The sequence below is a fragment of the Cavia porcellus genome, unplaced genomic scaffold (assembly GCF_034190915.1).
Source record: "Cavia porcellus strain 051 isolate PalLab524CR breed Dunkin Hartley unplaced genomic scaffold, mCavPor4.1 scaffold_25, whole genome shotgun sequence".
In the NCBI taxonomy this organism is placed as follows: Eukaryota; Metazoa; Chordata; class Mammalia; order Rodentia; family Caviidae; genus Cavia; species Cavia porcellus.
Window position 1 is genome coordinate 29,976,269 of NW_026947508.1, and position 27,119 is coordinate 30,003,387.

Genomic DNA, 27,119 nt, shown 5'->3' on the forward strand with positions numbered 1-27,119 from the left:
ATCAACAAAGTCCTCCTAGGGAACATGATTACAATTTATTAGCACATTCTGTGGCATCAACATTTTCAAAAGCATCAGTAGAAGTATTAAATATAAAATCAATATGTATATTTCCCTCCTCACCCTCAGAAAACAGAACAAAAAATACAAACCCAAAACCCCAAACCAGCAAAGGCATGATCTGAAGTGTGATTCTGTACAGGCCCGCAGGGCAGGCGGGCCGCCTACTGCCACATCTCCACATAGTTGGCCGGGAAGAGCCCGTACAGGCGCTTGCACACGCTGCGCTGCCAGCCTTCCTCATGCATCATTTCTATGTTGCTGATGATGTCATCAGGGTCAAAGGAGATTTCGTCACCACGCGCTGGGAAAAAAGCAAAGAGAGAGACACAAATGGAAAACATTTCCAGGGGGGCTGGGAGGAGCATGCAGCAAGAAGAAGGAGGCAGCCACAGCCCGTGTAAGGCTGGGATGCACAAATGTGAGCGGCGTCTTCCAAAAACACCCACGCTGGCCAGACACTGTTTTTGCGAAATGGCCAGGATGGGTGGGAACTCGCCTTCCTTCCCACCTTCACTGGGGGGAGCGAGGAAAGGGTGGCACCAGTCACAGGGCACAGGGGGACGAGGACATGTAGGAGGGGTGGTCAGGGTGGGTGGTTCTGAACACAGGAAGGGGTCTAGAAAGGAGCCCAGGTGACGGCTGGAATGCAGGTCACGGGATGAACTCAAACATACGTACAGATGCCAAAATATCAGAGAACCCATCGAAGAATAAATAGAAACATGTGTGCTGCTGGGCATGGTGGTGCACATCTGTAATCCTAGCAGTCGGGAGGCTTAGACAGGAGGATCACATGGCACAAGTTCAAGGGCTACATAGTGAGTTTAAAGCCAGCATCAACTATGAATAGAGACCCTGCCTCAAAAGAAAAAAAAGCAAGAGAAATGTATAGATAGGGGAATAAATAATAGCAGGTGCAGAAAGGCCACACTCTGCCTTTGACCGCCCCCACTCAGCGGGGAGGAGGAACTGGGAAGCTACTGTCAGGGAAGGCCAAGTGAGGCTGAGAGAAGACAGGACCTGGGGGACTCACCATAGTGCCTCGCAGTCATCAACTGCTACTGGAGTGGTGTGGATTGGCAGGTGATAGTGACCAATGCCACAGAAATAACATACGGATAGGGCTGGGATTTATCTCAGTGGTATAAGCACCTGCTTGGCAAGTACAAGGTCAGGAGTTCGATCCTGGGTACCAAAAAAAAAAAAAAAAGACAACTCAGCACAGGGAGGCACCGAATTGTATCTGTGGCCTTCCTACCATGCGAGCACCAACTCTGCTGGGCCCTGGCCAACTGTGGAAGGACACGGCCCAGGAACAGGGCCAAAAAGGACCAACGCCGAGGGGTGGGTCATGTGCACAAGTGACCTCCCAGAGGATGGACAGTGCTGGAAGTACTCACATGAGACCCTGGATGTCCTAGACATGCACAGTGCAGTTTTCGAGTTTTGTTTTTATATTTTTGAAATACTAGGGAGGGAATGGGGGCCACCTGCAGGCGTTTCACAGAGCTACATCCCCAACACTTCTATTTCTTTTGAGACAGGGTTTTGCTAATTCACCCAGACGGGGTTCAAATTTGCATTCCCCTGTTTTGGTCTCCCAAATAGCCAGGATTGCAGGTACGTGCCATCACATCAAATGGGGTTTTTAGGGGCAATGGGGACCTTGCAGCTCCCCGATGGTTCTGAGAATAAATGCAATTGAAGTGGTTAAGTGCATGTGTTTGTACATGAACACATGCAGAAAATTAGGACCAGGTTGAGACATGAGAATCCTTGTCACTGTTCTGGGAGTTTTTCTGTAACTGAAACTATTTCAAAATAGAAACTGCAACATCACTGGAAAAGTCAGATTCTTAGGGGCTGAGTTGGCAGGAACAAAGGGCAGGAAGTTGCTCAGGCGCCTCACCAGCCTGGTAGTCCTAGAGTGCGATGGCTGTGATGCCCAGGTCGTTCTCATACTCGTCATAGGTGTTCTCTTCTGAAAGGAAATGGGGACAGTTGAGCAGCAGCTGGTCCCCACCTGTACCTCCCCACTGTAACTGCTTTTCACACAATGATTCCCAAGATTTGAGGCAGGAGCACTTGCTAGGAAAAAATCTCAGTGAGTGAGCTCCACTCTGAGGGCAGCAGGAGAGAGGAAAGGAGGCACCTCCTGGAAACTCAAGAGAAGACTCCAGCTTTCAAGAGCAAGTCCATGGACTCCCAGCTCTGCCATCACCCAGGGAACATGGCTCTCCTGGTAAGTATCATGACCATTTTGAGAGTATAACTTTTAAAATGCAAAATATCTAGCATCATCAGGGAAGTGAATAAGAGAAGGGACAGGGCAATCAATGCCTTTGACGCTGTCAAGGTAAGAGGCCTCCCCCCCGTCACGTGTGTTCTCAGCCCAAGTGGCTCTTGCCCTCCATACTGACCACATTACCACATTGCTCCATGTGGGATAAGGGGTGTGCTGGACCTGGCGTACTACAGGAAACCTCAGTATTAAAGGACAATAAGCAAAACTGCAGTGTTCACCTAGATCAGGGGCAGAAAACCTTTTGGAGACCAACTAGCTACTCAAACTGTAACACAAAACCCACTTAGGTATCACAAAGTGATAATGCTGTAATTAAACCTGAATACCGAGGTTTTAGTTTACAAAAATAACCTAATTCAATGCTGGGTTTCTGGCGGGACTTGGATTGTGAGCCAACAGAGAGGGCTCTGCGCATACCCACTGCAGCAGGCATGCTATAGGTTCACCACACTGACCTAAGTGAAACACCTGCACCATCTTCAAGCTGCAGAAAGTGTCACCTTTAAGGTCATCCTGCAGCAGACAGGTGCTTGATGTCCAGAGGAAATGCCACAGTAACAGAAGCCCGTTTCCTGACTCCAGACCTGTCCCCACGTTCCCTGTATCCCAGAATGCCAGGGACCTTACCAGGACCACTGCTGCCACTGGAGACCACTGTGCCTAGGGCCATTCTAACAGGGAAACAAAGAGTTCGGGGGTGGGGGGTGTGAGCAGACAGGAACCCTGAACACATTCTTCATGGGGAATAATGCTGGGCGGGATCTCTCAGAGAGCCCCATTCCCAGGAAGGGCATGGGAGTGTGGGCACAGTACCTGCTTGGTAGTGGCCAGAGGCCTTGCTGGTGTCCTACATGGCTTCCGGATCATAGCCCAGGCTCTGCTAACTGCTGGCCTGTGGGAAGGTAGTTTGTGGCCTCTGCACTGTACACACGCTCGGGCTCACTTTCACTTGAAGGACCTCTGTGGCTCACCTCTGCGTTCAAGGAGGCTGCATCCTGAAAAGGAACAAATGGATATATCCTGTGGCCTGGGCTGGCACCTACAAAGTTTACAGCTACACTGTCAATGCCACCTAAGACACGGGGACTTATTTCCTAGCTTCGGCTGGGATTGAGGAAAAGGACACCAGTCAGGAAGGCATCAGTTCAAAGTCCTCACTGACCTCTCATCCACGGAGCCCCAGTCCTTACTACCCCCAACACTCCCAAATCCTGAAGGAATTGAAGTCCACTCTCCTCACCAGGAACCATACACTCCCCAAACTGCATCCCCAGGGCTCGAGTCATTCCATCCTGAGTTCAAATTAGCCTGTTTGTATTTTAGGTCTGAGGTTTCTGTCCTGTCCAGTGCTGCCTATCAGCACCAGCCAGCAGCTTCTTGTCTTCTAACCAAATCCTCCGCGCAGAGTGAGGCAAGCGAACCACCAAAAGAACCATGTTCAAAGACAAAGGTACTCAGAGAAAATACACACCTTATAATTTAAAACTGCGTGACTAAAAATTTTTTTAATTAAAAAAAAAAAAAAAACATATGACTTCTGAGCTCTAACAGGCATCCTGAAGCACACATTAACATTGGTTCCAATGTTTCTGACCAGGTGCCCTCTGTGGGTCACAAAAAACAAGGCAAGTGGTCAGGAATGGCACTTGCAGGATGCTGCTGGGAGGCCTGGCTTTCTCTGGATTTGGGAGCAAGATCAGGAATACCCAGGCCCGGCCCTGTGCATCTCCATAGCTTTCACGGGTCTGTAACCTCCCTGTGTCTTGAGTCCTCAGCAGTTGCAATTCACTGACACAAAGTGCTATTTAGATAAAAGAGTAAATGTGCAGCCCAGAGTGGCTATGGGGGAAACAGGAAACAGGACAAGGGCCACAGTGGAGGGGGAGCCAGGAGCCGTCAGGCAGTTTAGCATCTGAGGGACAAAGCAAGATGTGAGAGGCACCAATGTGGCACAGAAGGGAGGTGTCTGGGAACACACCATCAGAGCCACAGGAGTGACACTGGTGGTGGTGCCTCAGTGCCAAGGGAGGATGACGGTTGGTTCCCATAAAGAAGTGCAGCCAGCTCAACACACACAGGCTTGTGAAAGAAGACCAACAAAACCAATGTGACTGAGCATTTGGCATCCAGCGACTTACCCAGGGCTGTAGGGAGACAGTGACCCACTCCTCAGCTGGCAGTCTGACTGCAGGGAGGTGCAGAAAGGTAAGGAAGGGCAGCGGGGAGGATGCCTCACTCCAAGGATGCCATTCCTGAACCCTGCCACACCACAAGCCCAGTGTGGGCACAGAGCACAGCACGTCAAACATCCACACGGGCACTGCAAAAGGTTCAAGACTCCTTCAGGAACCAAACAAAAACACCCACCTCATAGATGGGGCTGGAAAGCTGCCTCTCCTCAGCTGGATGAGGAGTGGGGGACTCAGTGGATGTTTTCTTTTTGGCTTTGGCTTGTTCCTGCAATAGAAAAAGAGCAACCAGAAGGCCATGACCGTCTCGATGACATCAGCAACTCAGAAAAGGAAGGTACCTTAGCCTGAAGAATGGGCCTGATTCAACAGCAGACAGTATCACACATCCTAGAGAAGGAGCTGCTGTAGCAAAGGAAAGTCATGCAGTCAGCAGACCACCTTGAGAGGAAAGACCTCGGCGGCCTGCAGCACTTCGCGGTGCCACGCCTGGAAGATGCACTTCACCGGGCACTAGGCACAATTGCAGTGCTGGCGCTGGCCTATAGCTCATTGTGGAGTCCTCACTCACCGAGGTGATACAGATGATGAGTTGATACTGTAGTGGACTGAGGTTCTCAGGGACCATGACGTGAGGGGACTATATTATGAGTGGGAGGAAAGTGTGAATCTTTGGCCGTCATGGATACAATGCAGTAGACAAATAATGCCCCCTGCTCTGATTCCATGGTGGGCCCAATGTCATCACAAGGTCCTCATAAGACAAGGAGGAGTGTGACAGGCAGTCAAGGCATGTGAGGATGGAAGCAGAGGCTGGAGTCACACGAGCCAAGAAACGCAGGGGCCTCTAGAAGCCAGAAAAAGGATAGACACACAGAGCCTGCAAAGGAATGCAGCCCCTCTGACACCTCTGGGGATTCCTGAGTGCCACAAGTGAAGAATGTGTTGTTTCAAGCTCTGTGAGGGTGACCTGAAATGGCAGCCACAGGAAACACACTGATGGCCTGCATGCTCCAGGGAGGACTGCGGAAGACACACAGCCAGGGAACCGTAGAGGCATAATCTGAACCCCAGTTGCCCATGGCACACCTCCCCCATGGGACAAGGAAACACTGTCTCATTTTGTTGGAAAGCAAAGCAGGCCTGGTCCTTGACAGGTCTCTGCATCGCTGTGGACTAGCCTGACCTGCAAGCATTTGTCACCTGGAATCCTACACAGGTTCAAAACCCAAGGCCTGAGTCCCTGGCAGCCGTGAAGGGCAGAACTGGGCCCACCAGCCTCAGCACCAGGCTGCAGGGTAACTGGATCACTTCACAAACACAGCTGCAGGCCGAAGGGCCTACACTTCCAGCCCTTCCCAAACCCAGCTGGGTGAGAAGCCTCCTCAACAGCAGCCACCAGACAGTGTGGATTGACACATAGGCTTCTCCTGCCAGGACGCACTGTGCCAACCTGTCTGGGGTGCTCCTAAGTAACGGAGGGGCTCCACCTGAGACTCAGCACACTCCTGGGGAGGAGGGGGGCCTGTAAACAGAAAAGGACTCAGCAAGCAACCTGCAAAGAAAGGGGCTAAACAATAACTACCCTACTCGAATCTCTCCTCTCAAGCAAGCAGGTCAAACTGTTGTGTCCCAGATGACAGAGATTAAAATCCAGTCATGAAATAAGGAAGGCCCCAATTACGTGAAAAAAAAGACGAGACAGCAAGTAAAGAGTGCCTGTGTGCATTCAGGTGTTCTGTGACAAAGAACAACAAACAAACACCTTACTTTATAGAAACTATGAAGGAGCGGTCATTAGGTGTTTCTAGTCACTAAGAACAGGAAAACAGTGTTGTCACGAACCTCTGCTTCCCATCACGTGCCTGCCTGTACTAAGGCAAATCGGGTCTTGTTCATTAATGCCTCCGTTCCCAGCACCCCTGCCTCTGCACACCGACCTCCTCCCGCTGGGGATTCTTGGAACCCAAGCACTGCTGTAAGGAGAAAACATCCAGAACCTCACTTGGCCCAGCAGCTTCGTGTACATTATTTCAGCCTCAACTGCTCAACTACCCAAGAGAACCAGCCAGGCTGTCAGCCGTGGGTCCTGATGAGCAGGTGGCAGAGCAGAGCCAAAGCCCGCCAAAAAATCCTGGAAAGAGAGTCCTTGCACTCTGTCCAACCTCCACGGCCTCTGTAACCTCTTCTTCTAGTCAAAGTGTGCAGACCACAGGGAAAAGTGGCAGACCAGCCCCAGAGGTCAGGGCAGGCCACCTTGGCAGATGGGTTTGGCCGACCCCTGCCAGCCTGTGTGGCTGACTCTTTGAGTGGAAAACACTTTCTACTGAGAACTTCTGGGAATGCGGAGCAAAGTGGCAGCCACCGCAAGCACGAGCACCCCCTTGGCCACGCATGCTCACGCGCTGGGCCAGCTTCTCTGTCTCCACCTCCAGCTTCCTTCGAGCCTCCTCCTGCTCCTGCCTTTCCTTGGCCATCCACTGTGCTCTCTCCGCTTCCACCTGTCCTCCTGCTCTCTCTCCTTAGTGAGATTTTCAAAGTTCGCGCTCATTTTGCTGGCTTTGCTGGCTCGCTGTAGAGGAAGGAAAGAGGGCATCTGCCTCACAGCACCTCGGAACACTTCCCTGGGCTGAAAGCCCAAGCAGGGTAACCTTCTGCAGCAACAGTTGGCCCCACCAAGAGCTCACACTTCTCCCACCCCACTGTGCTCAGCCTGCCAACTGGGCCAGCTCTCTACACTGTATGTAGCAGCACTTGTGTCTGAACCTTGGCTTCCCAGGTATTCTTTTCTGAGATGATGGGAAGTGAACTCCAGAGCTCTGAGCTACATCCTCAGTCATTTTTATTTGCTTTGTTGAGACAGTCTCATTAAGTAGCCTAAACTGGCCTCAAACTTTTGATCCTCCTGCTTCAGGCTTCCCAGTAGCTAGGATTACTGGTGTGAACCAGCACAGCCCCGCTGGAATACTTTTATATAGCGCATCATCACATTATTTGCCACCACATGCTGAAAAAACAAAGAAGCAGGCATCCTTACTAAAAGATGCAAGTCTATTGTTGTTAAAGAACTTTTAAAAAAATATTGATTTTCAGCAGATTCTGACCTTTACATATGCATTTTGGGTGTTTCGTGTGGCAAAAATGGGAAAGTCATAAAGCACTCCTGTGCATCTCAGAGAACAGCCTCTCTGCACTAGCTAAATGGTTTTCTTATGGAACATAATTTTCCCTAAGATAACAAGTGCCAGACAAACTCTGGTTATGCAGATTTGGGGATCTGGCAGACACTTCCTCCAAAGTAAATGAATCAAATCATTCTGTCAGCAAAACTTATAGCAGTATTTGTTACCCACAGGAAAATTAATGCTTTCAAGCAGAACTAAAGAGTTCTAGAAAATCAGTAGCTGCCAGAGTGAGCATTGTCACTTAAAGACTGCACCAGGGAGATGGAGAACAAATGTGATTTTCTTCAATAGTATAATGAAAGGGATCAATCGCAGGACAACAAGGATAATCTGTAGGTCTACTATTTTCTTAATGGCTGAAGCATGATGTTGTCACTCTGGGGAAGCTTCCCAGGATGCAGAACTAGCCTTTAAGGAAAGATGGCCCACACGCGCCAGGCAAAATACAGAACACCATAGTGACCCCAAGGTCACCAAGGGCCCTCCCTTCCCACCTGCTGGTCCACCTGTGTCCAGTTTGCCTTAACTGTAGAAGCAATCTGGCCACTGCCACAGACAAAATGTGGGAGCAGATATGAGACCCCAATCCACCATCCTCTAGTAATGGGATTTAGAAAAACATAAAATGATGTCATTCCCCTAAATTTTCTTATTCTGGAACTCACAGTAACTTTTTTAAAAGCAAACTTAATAAGCAGACTTACAATAGTTTTATTTTTACATGAATTGAAAGCTTTCCTCCATTTTAATTTAGAATACATACCAATAAACACATCCAGCTCCATGGAGGCTCTCTGTGGTCCTCAATGACTTTCAAAGTGCCAAGGTGGTCTGGGACCACAGAATCGGGAAGTGATCCAAGGCACCTGCAGCGGAGCTACAGTAACTCTGAGCTCCACTCCCCTCCTTCTTCTCCTCTCCCCGCCCCCTCACCCCACTGAGACTTGAGCCCAGGGCTCTTTCATTGTGTAATGTTTCTTGTGACAGTTCTCACTGAGTTGCCAAGACAGCACTTGAACTTGCAATTCTCCTGCCTCAGGCTCTCAGAGTGCTGGGGTTCTGGGCACACGCCACCTACTGGCAGGTATTTCCTCTGAAGTGAACAAAAGTGGGCCTCTGCTTCCCAGTTTTAAGTGGACCTCCATTCACAGGGACTCTGGTGTAGGCTCTGTTGTAAGAGATACTTTCCGAAGCAAAGAGGGGTTAACTGTGTCTCCAGGGTCCCTGCAATGTAGGGGGCAGGGTTATGGGGGCAGTCACACATGTCCCTCTGCTCCTGGCTGTTTCTCCAACCTTGCTTTTCCTCCTGGGACTTTCCCTAGACTTTCCTCCAGAGAAGACCAAATAGCGCTTTGGCTGTGTGGGTGACACTAACCAGCTTGAACAGGGACAGTCTTCTAGTAGGCAGACGATACCTGTGCCACACCTTCAAAGGTCGACGCACTCTGCAGAGAAGGAAAAAGAAATCAGAAGTGTGCTCCTCTGCCCCTCCCTACCTGCGGAAATGCTACAGCCTCCCCAGATCCCTCAACAGACCAGGCAGCCTAAGTTGTGCCCCTGTGTTCTGCAGATTCACGGAGGTACAGCCACACACACTGCTGACCATTAGTCAGTGTCACAGCCATCTGCTCAGGGACAAGCCACCTCTGTGCTGCTCAAGCCTGATCAAGCCTGCCCCCGCCCTGCCTACAAGCCTCTGCTGTGTGGGGACAGGTCCTCAGGACACACAGGCCTGCCTGGCCAGATGTTCCACGTGGCTCTGTAATTGGGATGCCACCACTTTATTTCAACTGGGCTCTCAGCTACACCCCAGGGAAACCGCTGTGACATCAGGCCCTAAACCGCAGGACCTAGCACAGGCTGGTGGGGTTCTTAGAAACTAATGACCTTCCCCAGTTCCTTTGAGAGCTGCACCACTGCTGATGGGAGCACCGTGCTCCAGCTCAGGATGCTCACTGCTTCCCCACATGGCACACTAGAGTGCAGCCCAAAGAGGCAGCCCCTCGAGGTAGCAAAACCACACTTCCCTGCGGCACAGGCACAGATGGCTCCAGCTGCCCAAAGGAGACCAGAAAGGAATCTGGCTCACATCCACCCTCCCCTGTGCCTATCCTTTCACAGGGGAGCCAAAAAGCCCACCCCAAAGGACTCCCGCCTTGGCCAGAGCAGTCACCTGTCCTCCTAGCCGCCATGCCCAACAGACCTAGCTGTATAGCTCTTAAGGGCCTTTGGCCTAGACTTATCTCTGCTGAGTCTAAGCTTTGGCTACTCAGCTTTCCTGACTAAACCTTTCCCTTTTCCCAAACCTACTGACCTTGGACAGTCTGCCACCTTTTCTAGAACAATCCCTGCCCAGCTGTCCAGGTGACTCCTGCCTGCCCTGTAGCCTCAGGGTAGCAGTGAGATCACTGCCCTGGTTCCTGCCCTCTGCTTTGGGAGGGTGGCTCCAGTCCTCTCATCCCACTTCCTGCAGCGGAGGCCTCTGGCTTGCTGCTCAGACAGGGGCCATCTCTCTGTCCACATCCACTCCCCATCCACATCACCTCCCACACCATCCCTGTGCTCAGCCTTCCTCACAGTGACTCCGTCACCAAGACCCACCTCTGCTCTGCATGCTGGAAAGGGAAGCCAGTCTATACGTGGGACGCAGGCATCCTCCCACTGAGCTACACTCCAGCCTGTGACTGCCTACAGACCACAGCCTCTCGCACTTGCCACCTTCCTACCCATATAAACCTTGCTCCATCCTCCTTGTCCTGTCTGGCCTGGCTCCAAGATTCACAAGAGCAACTACTCTTGCCCTTGATCCCCTCATGCCTATTACAGCCAACCTTGTCCAAGACTGGACAGGCTGGGCATTTCCAAAACAGAAGGTCACTGGCCTCACATTGATCTCCATCACCACAGAGACAACTGCAGACTCGAGTCCTCAGCGACCCATCATATTTTTAGGACGGCCTCATAGCAAAGCCTGGGCCCTGGCCAGTGGCCTCACTTAGAAAGCACCAGGCTCCATGACAGCACAACAGTTCCAAGGGGGAATCATGATGCCTCACGCATAGGGTTACAAGAGGCAATGCCAGCCTCGCATGCTTACTTCCACGGCGTTTACAAGCCCAGCAGTCATTGGTTACCACTGGCATCAACCACAGACAAGAGACAGAAACTTCCTCAACTCCCAACCGCAAAGCCACAACTTCTGACTCTCTCACTCATTAGCTCCTTCCGTCCTCCTAAACCAGGGGCCCCAGCCACCAGATACTTCCTGGAGTTCCCTGCTGCCACCTCGAGGGGCCTCCTTGCCCAGCATCCTCTGACCTGACACTTCCATCAGACAGGCGCAGCCCTAAACTGGACGAACTTCAGGCATCACAAGCACTTACCACACATGCTCATCCAAATTCTCCAGCTCCACAGTCACCCCACTGGCCACTTGGCTCCTCCCTCCTCCTGGGCCCTTGAAGACAAACCCCAGCCCAGCCACTTGCCACCTTTACATCTACAACATCAGATGCATGTCCCCTTGCAATTCCAGCCTAAGACAATACCTTGTTCAGGCCTCTGGGGCCACCTCTTCACAGCAACCTTAGACCATCTCCCACGATGCAGACAGGGGCTACTCAGGGCAGATGCCACTCTTGTCCTCTGCCTGCTAAGCCCATCCAGGGCTCCAGAGTCCCTTGAACAACTTGAGGATCTCACATGGTTTGTGCGGCTCCCTTCTCCAGCCCTGCAGTGATCCCTCAATCCCCCACACCGAAACATATGCTGTGCCCTCTGCTCTGCACTCTCTTAGCCCTGACTTTCCTAACAAACTCTTCCCAGCTCTTCAGAACTGGGCTGTGACTAGTCCTTTCCCCAGACCCCTCGGCCTGTGCGGTGTGCCCCAGGTTTCTCCCATGGACCCTGGTGACATGGGGAAGTGCCCGAGGAGAGGCTGTGAAGTCAGCCACAAGCTGTATAGGAACAGAGCTCTAAGGCTCCACCATGCCACCCACCACTACAGCCAAGGGCAGGATGACCCTACAAATGGTCTCACATTAACTCAATTCCCAGTCTGATTTACCATTCATAATCAAAGCTCAAACAGCAGTATGATCCAGTGACAGCTCCCTCACTGCCATGCTATGGCCAAGCACTCAAGACTGGATAGTTCAGACCTCGACTGGGAGCCAGTCCACTGCTGCCGTAGTGACATATGCCAGCTGAGTGGGTAGATGGCCAGAACCACGAGCACAGTGCCTACCTGATGGTAGCTACAATCAGCAACTGACACAGAGTGGGGGCTGCAGGAATCCCTGGGCCTGCGGGCAGAAAGTTCCACACCTGGAGCTGGACAGCCTTACTTTATCCATCTGATCTTTCTGCACCCTGTACTTGCCGATGAATCCTTTGGAATAGTCTGGAGGTGACAAAACACAAGATTTACTCTGAGGCAGAGAACAGGCCCGGTCCGAGATGATCGCAGGTGCATGCAGATAGGGCTCAAACAGCCCAAGAAAATGCACCCTGGCAGAAAGAACCAAGAACCGCCACAACACAGGCTTTCCGGGCCAGGCAAGTTGCGTCTGACCACAATGTCCAGTGCACAGGCAGGGAGCAGGATAGGCGTGGGCATGCTTCTAGCATTCTCCTGGGGAAAGGGCAGAGGCGGGCAGCAGGCTGGCAAGAAATAAGCCAAGAAGGGGGCACAAGGACAGGCCTTTGCGATGGGCCACTTCACTAGCACAGTTTTGCACACCAGCCACGGGGCTTATGCTCATCTGTTTCCTATTCGCCCACTCTACCCAACACTAAATAGAGGCTCAGTCACAGTTTGTTTTCTTGCTTTTTAAAACAAAGAAAATACTCCATGTGGACATTCTACCAGCCAAATATGTGTGCTGCAGCAACACACATCCACATGAAAGTCACTGTGATGCAGTCTCAATGCCGCTGAGACTCGACGGCTCTCTCCATGCAGTCTGTAGGGTCAGGCCCAGTGCGTTCACCACCCTACACCGGAGCACTGCGCAGGTCCTATTACTGTGCTCAAAGCCCGCACTCTGCCCTTCACTGCTGGATATCATCGTTCAGCCAGTGATGGGTCCAGGTTCTAGTAACCAAGGCCTCTGTTGGAGAACTTTGATGGGAAGTGTGACTGTTCTAAGGAATATGCGTCAACTATCTGGAATTCCAGTGTGTGGCCCCAGAAAGGTTACTTTCCAGCTGTGTGTACACACTGTGTGGCTACATGTGAAGATCCTACACATGGGTGGTGTCACAGGCAAAAAAATCAGAACAAACAAAATTACCCACCCCTGTCTGAAAAACACCACTGCCACAATGAAACACAGAAATCACACAGAACACGCATTTCTCAGCCCTCACTGCTACGAACCCTCTGATGGGAGGGTCAGAGGTGCTGGAACTAAAACCTCTCTTTCCTAACTTCAGAGGCCTGACAGGATGACCCAAGAAATCGTGGTCAAAAGCAAGCAAACATGCAGAAGGTTGTTAGAAGACCACCCCAGAAACCAGATAAAGAAGTCAGAGTTCATAACCTGTGAACTATAATTTCTACCCCAACTTTCCTCTGAAAGGTCAGAAGGGGGAAAAAAGAGAATGGGATAAAAGGGAACTTAGTTTCAATGGGTTGAGGATGCCCAATGGTCTGACAGCTGGTGAGCAGGAGAGCCTGCTAGAGCACCGAGGTGAACTCTGAAGCCTGTGCTGGAAGTGGCTGCACCGCAAGGGAGTGTGGGAAGAGGCAGGAGGTGGGGACTGTGCCTTGGTGGGATTCGTGCTTGGCCAGTCTTTCCTTGTAATCAGGAGTCCCACAGTGGAGGAGTCCTGCTGCTCGAACTGAACACCAAATTTGCTTCCGAAACCAGTCTGATAATGTGGAAATCCACATGTGATAAAGAGGGCTGCCTTTACCTATGCTCACCCAGTAAAGGACCACTCCTCTTGTGCCCAGAGTGTTTCTATATTATGATAAACAATTCCTTTGTATCTGGTCCAGGCTAGCCTACCTGTCACAATACAACTCAGGGCATGTAGCCAAGTATGTAACATTTTGTTACTTGCTTTGTATTGCCCACTTTTAAATTGTATACTATGCTCTCTGTAAACTCAGGAGTGTTGCTTTTGTGGAATTATCCTGCACCAGTCCCCTGGTATCAAGATCCAACAGTCTGCCAGCACGAAGATGAAATGCTGCCTTCTTAAAGAATCAATGAATGAATGCATGAATAAATGGGAAGGGAGTACAGCTCTGTAGTAGAGTGCTTGCCTAGAGTGTGCAAGGCTGTGGGGAGTACTGCTGGTAAAAACACACACACAAAAAAAAAAAAAAAACAAAAAAAAAACAAAACCACTTTCACAGTCTGGCAGGCACCACAGTCAAGCACATCCAGGGCAACGTGGCTTCCTCCCCAGAAGGCTGCTGCACATCAGGCTCAGCTAATGTATTGTAGCCACATACTGCCCATCTCGAACAATTCTCTATGCCACACAGGAACGCATTCTTCAAATAAGCTCTCCTAAGAACAAAATGAATACTAATAACAACAGCAGCAGGAGGAGCCAGGCACCATGGTGGGCATATGGGCACACTATCTGCTCTGCTTCCCACACAGCCCCATGAGTGAGGGATTACCATGACTCCCATTTCACTTGGCATAGAAATTCCAAGTCAGCTAGGATGTCAAAAAGTCGGAACACAGACTGAGGCCTGTCCACATCCAGGCCTCTGCCTGCCATGAAACAAAATGAAGGAAGGGGCTAATGGCTCTGATCCAAAGGGAATCAGAACAGGCTCAAGCTTGAGCCTGCCAGAACATCTGGACCCAGCCTGCAGCCCTGAAAAGGAGGGCTCCACAGGAAGAACTCTGAGCAGCACTTGCCACAGTGATATATAGGAAGGGAATGGGTGGGAGTGGTCCCCATTGGCACATTCTTAGGCAATAAATCTAAGGGTGTCCTATGCCCAGGGCACTTAAAGAAGGACCCCAGTCCATCTGGTAAGTAGACAGCAACACAGGGATCTCTAAGCCCATGTGAGAAAGGCCTTTCTTTACATGCTACTACCCCCCTTTCTCACCCAGCTGGCTCAGCCTCTCAGAGCACCCCAGGGGAAGAGGCCTCGGCTCTTCTCTAGACATCCCTCCCAGCACACTGCTACGAGTGACCCAAAGGACACACATAGCACCAGCACCATCTGGGGTGGAAGGCACTGTGCTCAGCAGAACTCGGGGTCACTTCTTGTGCCCATCACTCACCTGGTCAACTCTGTCCATCTGGACACCAAACTTGCCTCCAAAACCCCGGACCGAGTCGACTTGAGAGCAGTGCTTAGCAAGTTTCAACTGATATTCATGGCCAACAGCTGACTGGAAGAGAGTCCAAAAATAAAATATCACAGACTCACGCCTAGCACAACATTAACAACCCAGGTGCAGGCATTTCCTCCATGCACCCATGGCCAGAATCCCGGGAGAAACTGCAGCCTGAGCCATTGAGTCTCTGGTGCAGGGCTCCTCCAATGCAGCTGCAGGGCTCTCACACCACAACGCCTGACCTAGAGTGGAGCTTTGGATGCAACAGGGCATGGAAAAAAGAGATAATGGCAGCTGACCACACAATTCCTAAGAGCCATTTACATGGACATTGCTGGCAATACATTTACTCTCTTGAAAAAAGGCTTTTTCATACTGTAAGAACTACAAATCAGGACAAAAAATATTTATTTTGTCAATACACTAAAGCATAGAAAGGTCTATTTTAGTAATAACACAGACTCAGAATCAACACCGATGTATGCATACAGTGTAGACAGGGTACCAGCTGCTGTCACCCAAACTGGCTCATTCCAGAGTCGCAATCACCAACACTGTCAGCCCCCATCATACAGGGAGCACAGGTTCAGGAATCTTCTGTATGTTACATGTCTACCAGGTAGTAAAGTAAGGAAGCAGAGTCTGGGGTTTTGGCATGCTTCACCTTGAGGTCTGCAAACCCCAGCCTCAAGAGCAGCCCTCTCCAGCAATGACATTCTTCGGAACCCAGCTGTGTCTCTTCACCAGCACAGTGTCTCTGGTTGTGTCTATGATTCTTCTACCCAGTGCAGCCACCTTGATAGATCGTGTGACCACAATGCTGCCTTGGGCCCAACGGTTCCCGATGTTGAGCACAGTTAAGACCCAGGCTTCCAGAGCTAATCCCACAGTACATAATTCCCCAGGACCCCTCCATGGGTGCTAAGGACAGGCAACACAGTGACAGGTGTGGGAAGGACACGCACACATCCAAACACATATGCCCACGCCCCATTGGTACACATCCTGACCTTAACCACCTATGCCAGTTTACCTGGTAGATGCTGGGTCTGGCCACTTGGGCAGTGTTCAGCACATCAGTGAGGCTCGGCAGGTGGCCAATCTTAAGTTATTTTTCTTGTTGCTGAGATAAAATACCTGACACCCAAAGTTAAAGGAAGAAAGCTCACACATTGTAGAGGTTTCAGTCCATAGCTGGTTCCGAGACAGGGTTGTGCATGGCACAGGGGCAAAAGTTCAGAGCAGCAGAAGATAGCAACAGCAAGCAAGCAGCCTTAATAGCATCTTTCTGACCATTTTACACTCTAGGCTGCTAGGATTAGGGCGCTGTCAAACCAACCAGTATCACACAGCCTTAAACCCAGCATCACACACTCTAGATACAGTCACTTCCAAAACAAACCCTGTGATTGCATGAGGCTCTGGGGGGACATCTCGACATAAACCGTAACATACCCCATGCATGACCTCTAGGATCTCAACCAGAAAATGTCAGTGAGGGAGTGGCGAGAGGCCACTGTGACAAAGGGATTCTTCAGCATAACTTCATGTAACTCAGAAAGTTACATGAAAATGACTCTAAAAAGACAGTCAGGATCACCATGTTTGGCAACAGCTACAGCTTTCTGACTAAAACAGACATGCTCCTAAAGCATCTTTAATCTTCTACTGGCACAATCACACTTGCTATTACACAGTTGTACTAGTGGAGCACCACCCTGAAGGCTGAGGTATAAGAAGCAGCAGAGACCACAGAAACAGGAAGCCAGAAGAAGTTGGCCATGTGCTCAGACAATGGCACAACTAGAGCCCCGACAGCTCCTGTGCTTCCTCAAAATATGATTCTGGCAGTGCCTGTCACTAGTTCCTCAATTCTTTGCACAAGGAAGGACCTCACTACTATTTATGCAGGTTCTAGACAGGGCAAGTTACAAAGAGTTTAAGCACTTATTCCCAGGTTAACTGTCAGTTCTTTCTGAAAATAGGCTGGTCTCATGGTGCTCACATGAGATGAAAGCTGAATATTCTTAGACATGTAAGCCCAGAGAACAGTAGCACTAAGAAGCAGCAGAGGCAACAACCCTCTCCAGGTCCACTGTTGCAGGATTATCATCAGCCCCTCTCAGAAGTGAGTGATTCTTTGAGCCAGTAAGGACCTGCATGTATGTGTGTCAGCCACAAAGCATGATTCTGCACACTCACCACATGTCCCTGAGCACCCTGCACAACACCAAGCCACCCACAGATGAGAATGATGAGTGTTGGCCCTGAAAAGCCAGGCCAGAGAAGAGTCTCACTGCAAACCACAGCACAACGTGGCAGCAACAACTGAAGGGGAAGCCAAGGCCAGCATGAAGGAGAAGCGGGGTCTCAGGGTGGGAAAGTTAGGCAGAAGGAAGAGATGGGCTCTTTAGGAAAGTTTCTCGGCTAGAAAAAGCCCAAGTTGGAGGCTCAAGGATAAGCAGGATCCAGGCCAACAAAAGACACAGCCCAAGAAACAGCAGAGAAATCATTTTAAATCAGACTTGTGCTGTATAAACCGGGATCATTTTCCTTAACCCTAACTTGGGGCCCGATATAGTCAGCCTCTTTTTGCACTAACACCCCATGACCTCCAGTGAGCACAAGCCTAGCCACCTACTTGATGGAAGGTTCTGTCTGCCACTTTGCTCTGCTGCTCTGAAAGGCTACCAGACTCGTATCCAGAGCCCCAGGGAGATTCTTTTGCACACACTATCTATTTCACCATTAGGACATCTCTGTGGAACAAGCACAAGTGACACAGCAAATGTCCATGTCTCTTTCCTGCAGATGGCACCTAGTCAGCCTCCAGCTTCAGATGTTTAATTCGATGCATGCAACAGGAGGAGAGGTATGGAATTACCCACCAGAATCTAATGCCAGCTGATCCTTTCACCTCTGTCCACAGTGCGGGCAACACATCAGTCCGGTCTGAACAACACCAAGTTGCTCAGACCTGAAAATTCACTGCTGCAAGGGTGTCTGCAGAAGTCTGCCCTGCTTTACGGCAGACATGCAAACAAGACAGACGTGCTGCTATCTGCACTGTTTATTCTCCAGGGAGAAACCAGCCAGCTGTCTCGAGCCAACACTCGCCTGCTCTTAGGTGGAACAATGTTCAGTGCCATAAAGGTGGCTGTGCTCATCAGCAGCTGCCATGAGCATCTGCTCGGTGTTGGCAGCCTGGTCCCATCACTGACTGCTCACAGAAGCCACCTGGTTGGTGCTGATGCTACATGCAGAGGTCAGTAAAGCCACATGGGACGTCAGCTACATGCTAGCACAATTTCCAGGAATGATGTGATGAGGGGCCCACAGGTATGGTTACTCTACGGAATGGTACAACTTGGGCCATAAGCTGGAAACACAGGTAGGGCTGACTAGGACATCTGCAGCTCAGTTGTTTCTGGACTTTGTCCCATTTACAAAGTCCAGCTAATCTCCCCTTAGGGTCTCTCTACCATTCGCCAGCACCTCTGGGAACTTCCAAAAGCCAGAGAGTTTAGTGAGTGGGGTCAGTTGACAGAGACCCACTGTGAACAGATCTCACCCCTGACAAACCACCTTGACACATTTAATCTAAGGAAAAACGTAAGGACTACATGGCCCACCACAAGCAGCCCACACAGCCAGGGACCCAGCACAGACAGCCGTCGCCCACTTACTTTGTCCATGCTGTACTGTTCCACGCAGAATTTCCCTCCATAGCCATGGGAGGCTTTTGGTCCTGTTTGAAGTTCCTTCTCCTTGAGAGTGTGATGTTCTTGAAAGACGTTTTCTCTTATCTTGTATATGCTTGAGAAGAAAGGTAAGAGCAGAAAGAAAAAAACTCTGAAATGGATGTGCATCCTTGTTTTGCAATAGGATAAATAAAGACAGGCAACATCACCTCTGCAAACTTGAAAGCTTTCTTTTTTTGGTGCTGATCAACTGCCTACCTTCTATGTATGTTCCTGACTATCCTGAAGCTGGGGCACCCACTTCAGCGGTTCTTGCGCGGAAATGGATGGAAGGAGGAACGCTGTACCAAATGCACACCATGGTCTCATCCAACTCCACCCCAAAGGTACCCAGCTAAAACTTGAACTCCATTTCATTTGGAGAAAGGCCGCTAATTTTAGTAGACAAATGGGTTAGGAACACAAGTCCTACAAACACCATCAGGAGGCAGAAGGGGGGATAAAGTCAAGGTCCCTTCCTCCAGATCTCCAAGGCCACCAAGGATACCTATGACAGTCTGTCTTTATTTGAGGTACTCAAGCATTGTATACCTGTCAAGACAGACATTCAGAATTTATCACCTAAGAGCCACTTTTTATTTTAAATACAGAAAGGCAGGAGGCACATCACAAGATTTAGTCAAAATCTGGCAAGCCAGGAAAGAGCTGTCACCATGAGAACCCAGAGCAGCACAACAGCTACCTGGGCATAGAGCCCTTCTGCCCAGAAGACACAAGGCCCACACCATCAACACAAAGACAATCATCACAAGAATGTGGCTAAAATACATACCAGGCCTGGAAACTAACTGACCCTCCATGAACAAGAGAAGAAGAGCCTCTCCAGAACTCTGGGAAGAGCCGCAGGGTGCCAAAAATGATCCCATCCCCACACTTTCCTCATGGAACCTTAATTCATCCAGATGCTGCAATCCCAGACAGTCCATACTCCCTGCCCAACAGGCTGAGGCCACCAAGAACAGAAGAGGTCCAGATGACCTAACCAACTTGGGGCAGGTGTTCCTGCCAGGACCATTTCATCCCCTCTCCTAGCTTTCTGACTTCTCAACTCAGTTCTGTGGGAAACGTGGGCTGGGCAAGCCCAGGAGGGACCAACACTTAAGACTAAATTTGAGTCCAGCCTAAGCAACATGGTAAGAATTTGTTTCATTAAAAAAATACAAAAAATAAAAGGTGATATTCTAAAATGTCACCATGTAGACTCTGTTGTTCCAGGTGATTTACTGTATCCTCCTCTACCAGATACTGTGGCCAAGTAAGACAGGAACATTCCCCATGTTTCAAAGCAGGTCACCAGGTCAGCAGTGCTGCCTTTACAATACAGGACAGGGACAACCAATCCTGACCAGTGTGGCCTAAAACCAACCTCTGCGCATGATTTTAAAGGCCCTTTTATCATCGCTTCTTGAGAGAAAACAAGCTGCCCAGAGCTGGCATTTCAGATAGTGCCAGATCAGAAATGATGATACAGCTCGCTGTATCCTATTCTAGGCTTTTCTCAAAGCCTGGAATTCAGTTCAAACACCCCAGTGACTAAATCCTGCAAAGCACCATAATTTTCAGACAATAATAAAAAGGAGGAAAAAATAGTAATAATAATAATCAAAGGAAGGAGGGTGTTTAAGATCTAAAGTATCCAATGACATCTCACAGTTGAGAAGCCTCCTATTTAGAGAAAGAACTTAGGCAACCGTGGGCCCTGATGAAAATCACCAGATGCAGAAGCAGGAGTCCCAGAACTGTAAGTGAGGAAACTTGTCTATTGTGGACATTTTAACTTGGTGGCCAATTACACGTGTAAGCACATATACATAAAAGCATGCATTAAATCTAGGTGCCACGACTTATATTCATTCATCTGCTGTATGAACACCAGGTCAATACCATAAGCAAAAGCAACTCTGACGCCTGATTGGCCCCTTCAGCTGTCAGCAGTAGATGTCCCTGCTGGGGCCTGTTCCCATCCTGCGGAAGACCCACTAGTTGAGTGTGCGGAGGGGCCCCCATTCGCGACAGCATTGCAGAGGCTCTTACTTGATGTGTTCCTGGTGCCTGGACCCTTGCAGGGTTTTGGAGCCCCATCTCTGTTCCTTTTTGCTCACATCATTCTGGAACGAAAAACAACTAGTAAACCCCACACCCACACACCCACGACTGTGAACACAAACACACAAATAAACAAAACACAGGAAAATCGCTTTCAAAGAAACGCAAAGCACAGGCCCCCCCCTTCACAGGTAGAAAAAGGATCTTTTTCTACTGTGAACTTTTTGATAAGCTACAAAGTGTCCCCTCTTATTTTTCCACAGTCATTGCATTCAAAGGCCTGTTTTCTACTTGTCTGCCTTTTTTCATGTCTGATGGGACAAGATTCCTTTTTTAAGGCTCTCCTACCTTGACTACATTCAAATCTTTGTTACATTGTGAATATTTTTTCAGATCTAATGAAATGATAAATGTTTTGGAAGACATTTCTATATTCTTCATGCTCATAACAATTTTCTCCATAATACCTCTTACTTTAATTAAGGAAGCATAAATCAGATTGCAAAGTATTTCCATTTGATTCCCTTTATGTTGTTTTTGTCTTGAAGAAATACTACTCATGCTCCAGTTTTGGACTTCCTTGTTGATGTTTTCAGGAGGGTAAACGTATCCTGGTTCAAAACCTTCTTTGTTTCCTTTCTTTTTCTCTAGCTCATCAAGTAGGCAGACAACTTGTAAAAAAGAATAAAATGAAAAATTCCCAGTTATTCTTTCTAAAATGCTATAGAAAGAAATTTCCAGACAGGGTAATGCACGCCTGTAATTCCAGCACTCAGAGGCTAAGGTAGAAGGATCACTGTGAGTTCAAGACAAGCTTGACCTACACAGTGAGTTCAAGGCCAGCCTGGACTACGTGACAAGACCCCATCTCAAAAAATAAATAAAGGTTGGAGATACAGTTCAGTGGCATAAGTGCCTGCCTGGAAAATGCAAGGTCCTGAGTTTGATACCTGATAACTAAAACAAAACAAAATAAAGTCACATCAAAAAGAATAAAATACTTAAGAATTAACCAAGGAATTGGAAAACTTCTGTAACAAAAACTTTGCTGAAAAAATTAAAAATGACACAAAAAAACCTGAGATGACAACCTATGCTTGTGGATAAATCTTAATGTTGCTTAAATGTCTGTACTACCCAAGGTGATCTACAGATACAATTCAATCCTGTCAAAATTTCAATAGCATTTTTGCAGAAATAGAAAATGCAACCTTGAAATTCATATGGAACCACAAAGGACCGCAAAGACCCAAAACAATCTAGATAAAGAACAAAGCTAAAGGTCTCATACTTTAGACTTTTGGGCTCCAAAAATTTCTATTTGATATTTCTCATACTTACCTGTATAACTGCAACATAGATTCTCTTTTTCTACCTTCCATAGCTCTTGTCCTTGCTCTACTTTGAAGGTCACATCTGTTTTGGTAACTGGATGCTCTGCTTACAGAAAAACAACACAGATGTGGGGACAAAGTGTGGGCAAACAAGTATCTGACAACTCAGGTCTGCCTTCTTGAGGCTCAAAGCTTTTAAAGGGTCACAAATAGACTAGAACAGAAAAGGACCATCTCCATTTGGAAGGCAGAAGCATAAAAAGACTACTTTGTTGGGTGCTGGGGATTTAGCTAAGTGGCATAAGCACCAGTCTGGCAAGCACAAGATCATGAGTTCAATTCTTGGCACCAAAAAAAAAAAAAAAAAGAAAAAAAGAAAGAAAGCAAAAAGGAAACAGACCATGAAAACAAGAATAGAGTGAGTTCCCTGCCTTTTGAACCATCTGCTTGTTATAGAAAAGGCTTTTGGGGCCAGGGATCTAGCATGCCTTGCAAGCGTGTGGTCATGAGTTTGATACCTGCTACCGATTAAAAAAATTTTTCTAGAAAAGGCTTTTGGAGGAATAATGACCTTTAAACAAACCAAGTAAATTCATGTTCTGAAAGCACCAACTTGTCCACTTGTGACTCTTTTACAATCATAAAATTGCACAGGATGTTCTGTCTTCAGGAGATATGTACATTTCTGCCCCATTGATCTATTACAATTTATTGTTAGCTTGTGATCTAGTGATTTCTTTTATCCCAGAAATTTATCCTAAAGAAATAAAAATGGATGAATATGTACAAAGATCAAAAGCCTGGGCTACTGAGCCAGACGGTAGGGGTACAAATTCTGTTATTCCTCTAACAGTGTGATCCTGAGAAAGTTGAGTACTCTGTACCTGTTTTATCTGCAAAATGGTGACAATAATGGTACACACCATAGGATTTGAGAATTAAATACCTTTCAGTAAAACTGGTTATTATTTTGAAAAAAGAGATAAGTAATGTTTTTACAAAACTGCTTATAATATGAAAACATTTATAATTTAAAAGTCCATTAATAGCCTATTAATTTTTCAAAAAACATGATTTAGTCAAAGAGTACTAAGAAATCATTGAAAATGGTACCACAGACCTATAATAGCAATAGTTTCTATTATTAGCATATTATAATCTGAATATAAACTTTAAATCTCTTTTCAAAAAATAATCCCTTGGGCTGGAGTCAATAGCTCAGTATAGAGCACTTGTCTACCATGTGTAAGGCCCTAGATCCTGAGTTAAATCCCCAGAACTGGAAAAAAGTCTTTAAGATTTTACTGAAATAGTCATATGTAGTAGTTTGGAAAAGTTGTGAAGATCATTTTTTTTTTAAAAAAAGGATGCCATACAAGGATACAAGGATGTTACAAAAACAGGTTCCACTCATATTCTGGGGTTTAAAAAAAAGGACATTAAAATATACGTAACAACCAAATATGGTGGTGCACACCTATAATCCCGGAAAGGATGAAGCAGGAGTACAGTCAGTTTGAGGCCAGCCTGAACTACATAACAGTAGCCTAGCCACCCACTCTGCAAAAAAAAAAAAAAAAAAAAAAAAATTACTTCAAAAAAAGTCCACAAGGCCTGATACCAGCTTATTCCCCATTTGTGCCTTTATCTCAGTCTTCCAGTTGTTCCGCACTGTCCACTCTGATCAGCTCTCCATTTTCTTTGCTGTTACTCCACACATCAGCCTTTTATACTCAGACTTGTGTATGTCCCCCAAGGTATGCCAGACACTAAATGGCTTACCATCTAAATTCCTTTACATCTCTGCTTACACTGCCTCATATGAAATAATTCTCCCCAATCCATCAAAACTTCAGTCTAGTTTTACTTTTCTCCAGAGTACTCATTATCAAGTAATAGATTATATTTGTTTATTCGATTTTTAATCTCTTTCCAGGAAAAGCAAGGACTGTGCTCTGCTCATTGAGGCATACCAGGCACCACAACAGTCCTTGGTCTATACAGCAAGTATCTGCTGAATGGATTAATGGATGAACTGCTTTTATTGTTGGTTCACTTCTTTCTAGAGTAAACAACTTTGGCTCAACTCAATGGGAAAACAAGAAAAATGCTAATCTGGGAAATGAAAAATACTTAGGCCTGATTTATCCAGCAACATGCTGTAACATTCTCTAGGTACTCAGTTACTAGCTCAGTGCTAGTTTTTTTCCTCCCTATAAGGAAGCAGCAGAATCAGAAAACCTCAAAAATTCCTTCTACCGCTACCAGATCACAATTCTGTAAATAACGTCTGCATTTAGGTAAAGGGAGAGAAAGTATCAGGAATCAGTACATTTCTAAAAGCCAAGTGTGACAACTGAAACATACGGAACCAGCCTGATCTTAAAAGAACCAATGGGACATGAAGAGCATGTACTGGTGTTAATATGGTATTTGTGAGAGTCCAGGTGAGAGGGAGAGAGATTAGGGAAGGTGAATTTCTTCCATAGTAGATTTTAATTCTTCATTATCATCATACTCATTCTCCACTTAGATTCCTTTCCCTGTGGAGCCTGACCATAGTGATCCACATCCTCCAGTCTTCTGAATTCTCACCTCTCCAAACTTCTGTGACAATGCCTCCTTGAACCTGGGATGTAACTGAGTCAAATCCTAGTCTCTTTAGATAGGAGAGAGGAGTTGGTTCTTGTCCCTGCCCTGAAGTAGGATTTTTTTAAAATCCCAAATCAGGAAAACCTCCTTTTAGGATTGTTGGGGACCACAAATTTATAACAGTTAATCCTGAATATTTCCCTAAGGGATAAATCGAGGTTTGAGATTATTAGCATCACCCTTTTGAGATTTGCCATTATCTCTTTAGGGATGGACCATCCTCCCCCACCAAGACTAAAATGGAAACTATTAAGATTAAAAAACACTCCAGGGCAAGATCCTTCTTAGCAAAAAATCATCTCTACCCTCTTGCATCATCCCAAATTGCCCAATGCCCGTTGAGTAATCAGCCTTTGAGTCTTCCTCCAACCTGAGTCTTCCACTAAACCCTATCGTTGTAAACACCCCACAAATAGTGGCTGGCTTCGAATGTCTTTGTCTCTGCCCATCCTAAGGCAGTGATTTCTTACTTCATCCTTTCACTGTACCCTTCCTACAGGCGGTCAGGAATCTTGGCAAGGTCCGTGATATAGGAGTGATCATTTTCCCACAAAAGACGTCCCCTACCTCACCTCCACCAAAGAAAGAAGAAAAGATGACTCATAAAGAAGTAACACTCCTTCAACTGGAAACTTAAGGTTGGGCCCCAGTTCTGTGAATTCACCATCACCTGTGGAACCTGGTTGGCCACTGGTAGATTCTTAACCAGGGCTTCTGGAAACTGACACGAGGCTGGCCAATGCAAGACAGACCTTCAGGTTCTTCTTACAAAGACACCAAGAGTTCTCTCAAAAACAATCGTAAATTCACTTAGCTTTCACTCCTCCCAAAGAAAATTTTAAGCGAGTGCTATGTTGTCAATAGAATAAACTTTTGAAAAGAAAACGAAGTCTGAATACTATCTTTTTCCCACTTACTATGTGATTTGAAGCAGATAACTGCATGTTTCTCTGCAAAAAACATGAGACTTAAGAGTAACCGAAATAAATGCCAACTTCTTTCAAAAGCGCTTAACAGGATCTAGTGCTAGATAAATTGGTTTTCTTCCTCTTGCAGAGGTTTCCTGCCCTCTGAAAGCCAAAAGGTTCCCGGAATGAGGTGAAGTACAGTTTAGCCCAGATTTCTGGACTCCCCATTGCATACCTACTATGTTATATATCTACAACAGCACTGCAGACTGAGTCGTCAACCCCCGCCAGAGTGGGCAGCTCTGTCATTACCCGGATTTCTAGGTGACAAATTACTCTGCATCGGGAGTTACCTAAAAATTTACTCCTTTGCTAAGCACCAAGAAACGGTCTTGTCCTTTTTAAATCAACCCCAAACCCTTCACGTCAAGCACACCGAGAACAGAGAACTTCCGGGTCTCCCCATTGCGCATGTGCCAAAGAAGCGCTACTCCAGGCTTCCCAAGAGCCTCTGGGGGCAAGTCACTGAGACTACATTTCCCGTGAGGCCCAGCAACAGGGGTTTATTTTCTTTTGGTGGAGATTGTAACCTGGTGTCCTTTGAGCTTCAAGAAGAGCTCTGATCATAGCAAAAGGAAATGTGTATGTAATTTTTACTTATCAATATAGACGTGGGAGTTTTAAATACTAACCAATAAATAACAGCAATTTATTAAAGGGCAAATATGCTGTGAATTCTTTCTTGAATTTTCATGTCAGTAACATAAACATAACCTAAATATATATTTACAGATAATTTTAAAATATATTGTGTAAATTAAAGTATTAGAGTCTGTTTAAAAACCTTTTTAAATTTCCATCTAGTGTGAATATGTTTCAGTATGGTTTACTGTTTTAATGGATGAAAATGGCATGAGCACTGCTTGAAGTTTAACTTGGAAAAAGGACTTACAGTATAGGAAAAGAAGGGTTAGACAATTATTGTTGACTCACTACAGAAGGCGAGTATATCTGACAGGCGTCTAGGTGGATGAGAGATTAGCTTCTAAAACGTCTTAATCTCGTTAATTGTAAAATTCTTATCAGGAATAACTTTCCCCCCAGAAGGAAGTAATGAGTTAATGGTATACAAAAATGTTCTCCCAGACTAGGTTTAGGATAGTTTTTTCTTTATAGTTTTCCTTAGACCCTTTCTTTCCTCTCCCTAGATGACTCCCTTCCTCTTCAATCTGCTTTAGTCCATGTATGCTTTTAGGCCTTATTCCAGACATCTCATACTTACTCAACAAAAATGTACTGACTAAGTTCCTGCAATGTAGCAGGAATTGTATTAGGTGTGCAGTAATGTACAAAACAT

At 47.2% G+C, this 27,119-nt stretch overlaps 1 protein-coding gene and 1 long non-coding RNA gene across 3 annotated transcripts; both read right to left on the reverse strand.

The window, feature by feature from the left end:
* Positions 1-13: 13 nt before the first annotated feature.
* LOC134470298 (src substrate cortactin-like) lies at positions 14-23,703 on the reverse strand. The gene is made up of 9 exons (XM_063236108.1): positions 23,680-23,703; positions 22,210-22,305; positions 21,343-21,539; positions 20,857-20,930; positions 18,748-18,877; positions 4,736-4,825; positions 3,182-3,363; positions 1,973-2,044; positions 14-364 (listed from the first exon to the last, which is right to left on the reverse strand). Exons 3-7 carry the CDS (start codon positions 21,427-21,429, stop codon positions 3,232-3,234), a joined length of 513 nt encoding a protein of 170 aa, XP_063092178.1. The 5' UTR covers positions 21,430-21,539; positions 22,210-22,305; positions 23,680-23,703; the 3' UTR covers positions 14-364; positions 1,973-2,044; positions 3,182-3,231.
* Positions 9,137-18,737, reverse strand: LOC134473009 (uncharacterized). 2 transcript variants are annotated; one of them, XR_010043094.1, is made up of 3 exons: positions 16,095-18,737; positions 15,005-15,115; positions 9,137-9,187 (listed from the first exon to the last, which is right to left on the reverse strand). It is a non-coding gene; the product is annotated as an uncharacterized LOC134473009 (long non-coding RNA). The 2 variants fall into 2 exon arrangements; XR_010043095.1 differs by lacking the exon at positions 9,137-9,187 and adding an exon at positions 12,122-12,144.
* Positions 23,704-27,119: the final 3,416 nt, after the last annotated feature.

Coding starts and splice junctions, on each gene's coding strand:
- LOC134470298 (XM_063236108.1), bottom strand. CDS start 21,429: ATGAGTAGTATTTCTTCAAGACAAAAACAACATAAAGGGAATCAAATG. Junction 18,878..20,856: donor AGGCACCAGGAACACATCAA/GTAAGAGCCTCT, acceptor TTTCTTCTCAAG/CATATACAAGATAAGAGAAA. Junction 4,826..18,747: donor AACAGTACAGCATGGACAAA/GTAAGTGGGCGA, acceptor TTTCTATTGCAG/GAACAAGCCAAAGCCAAAAA.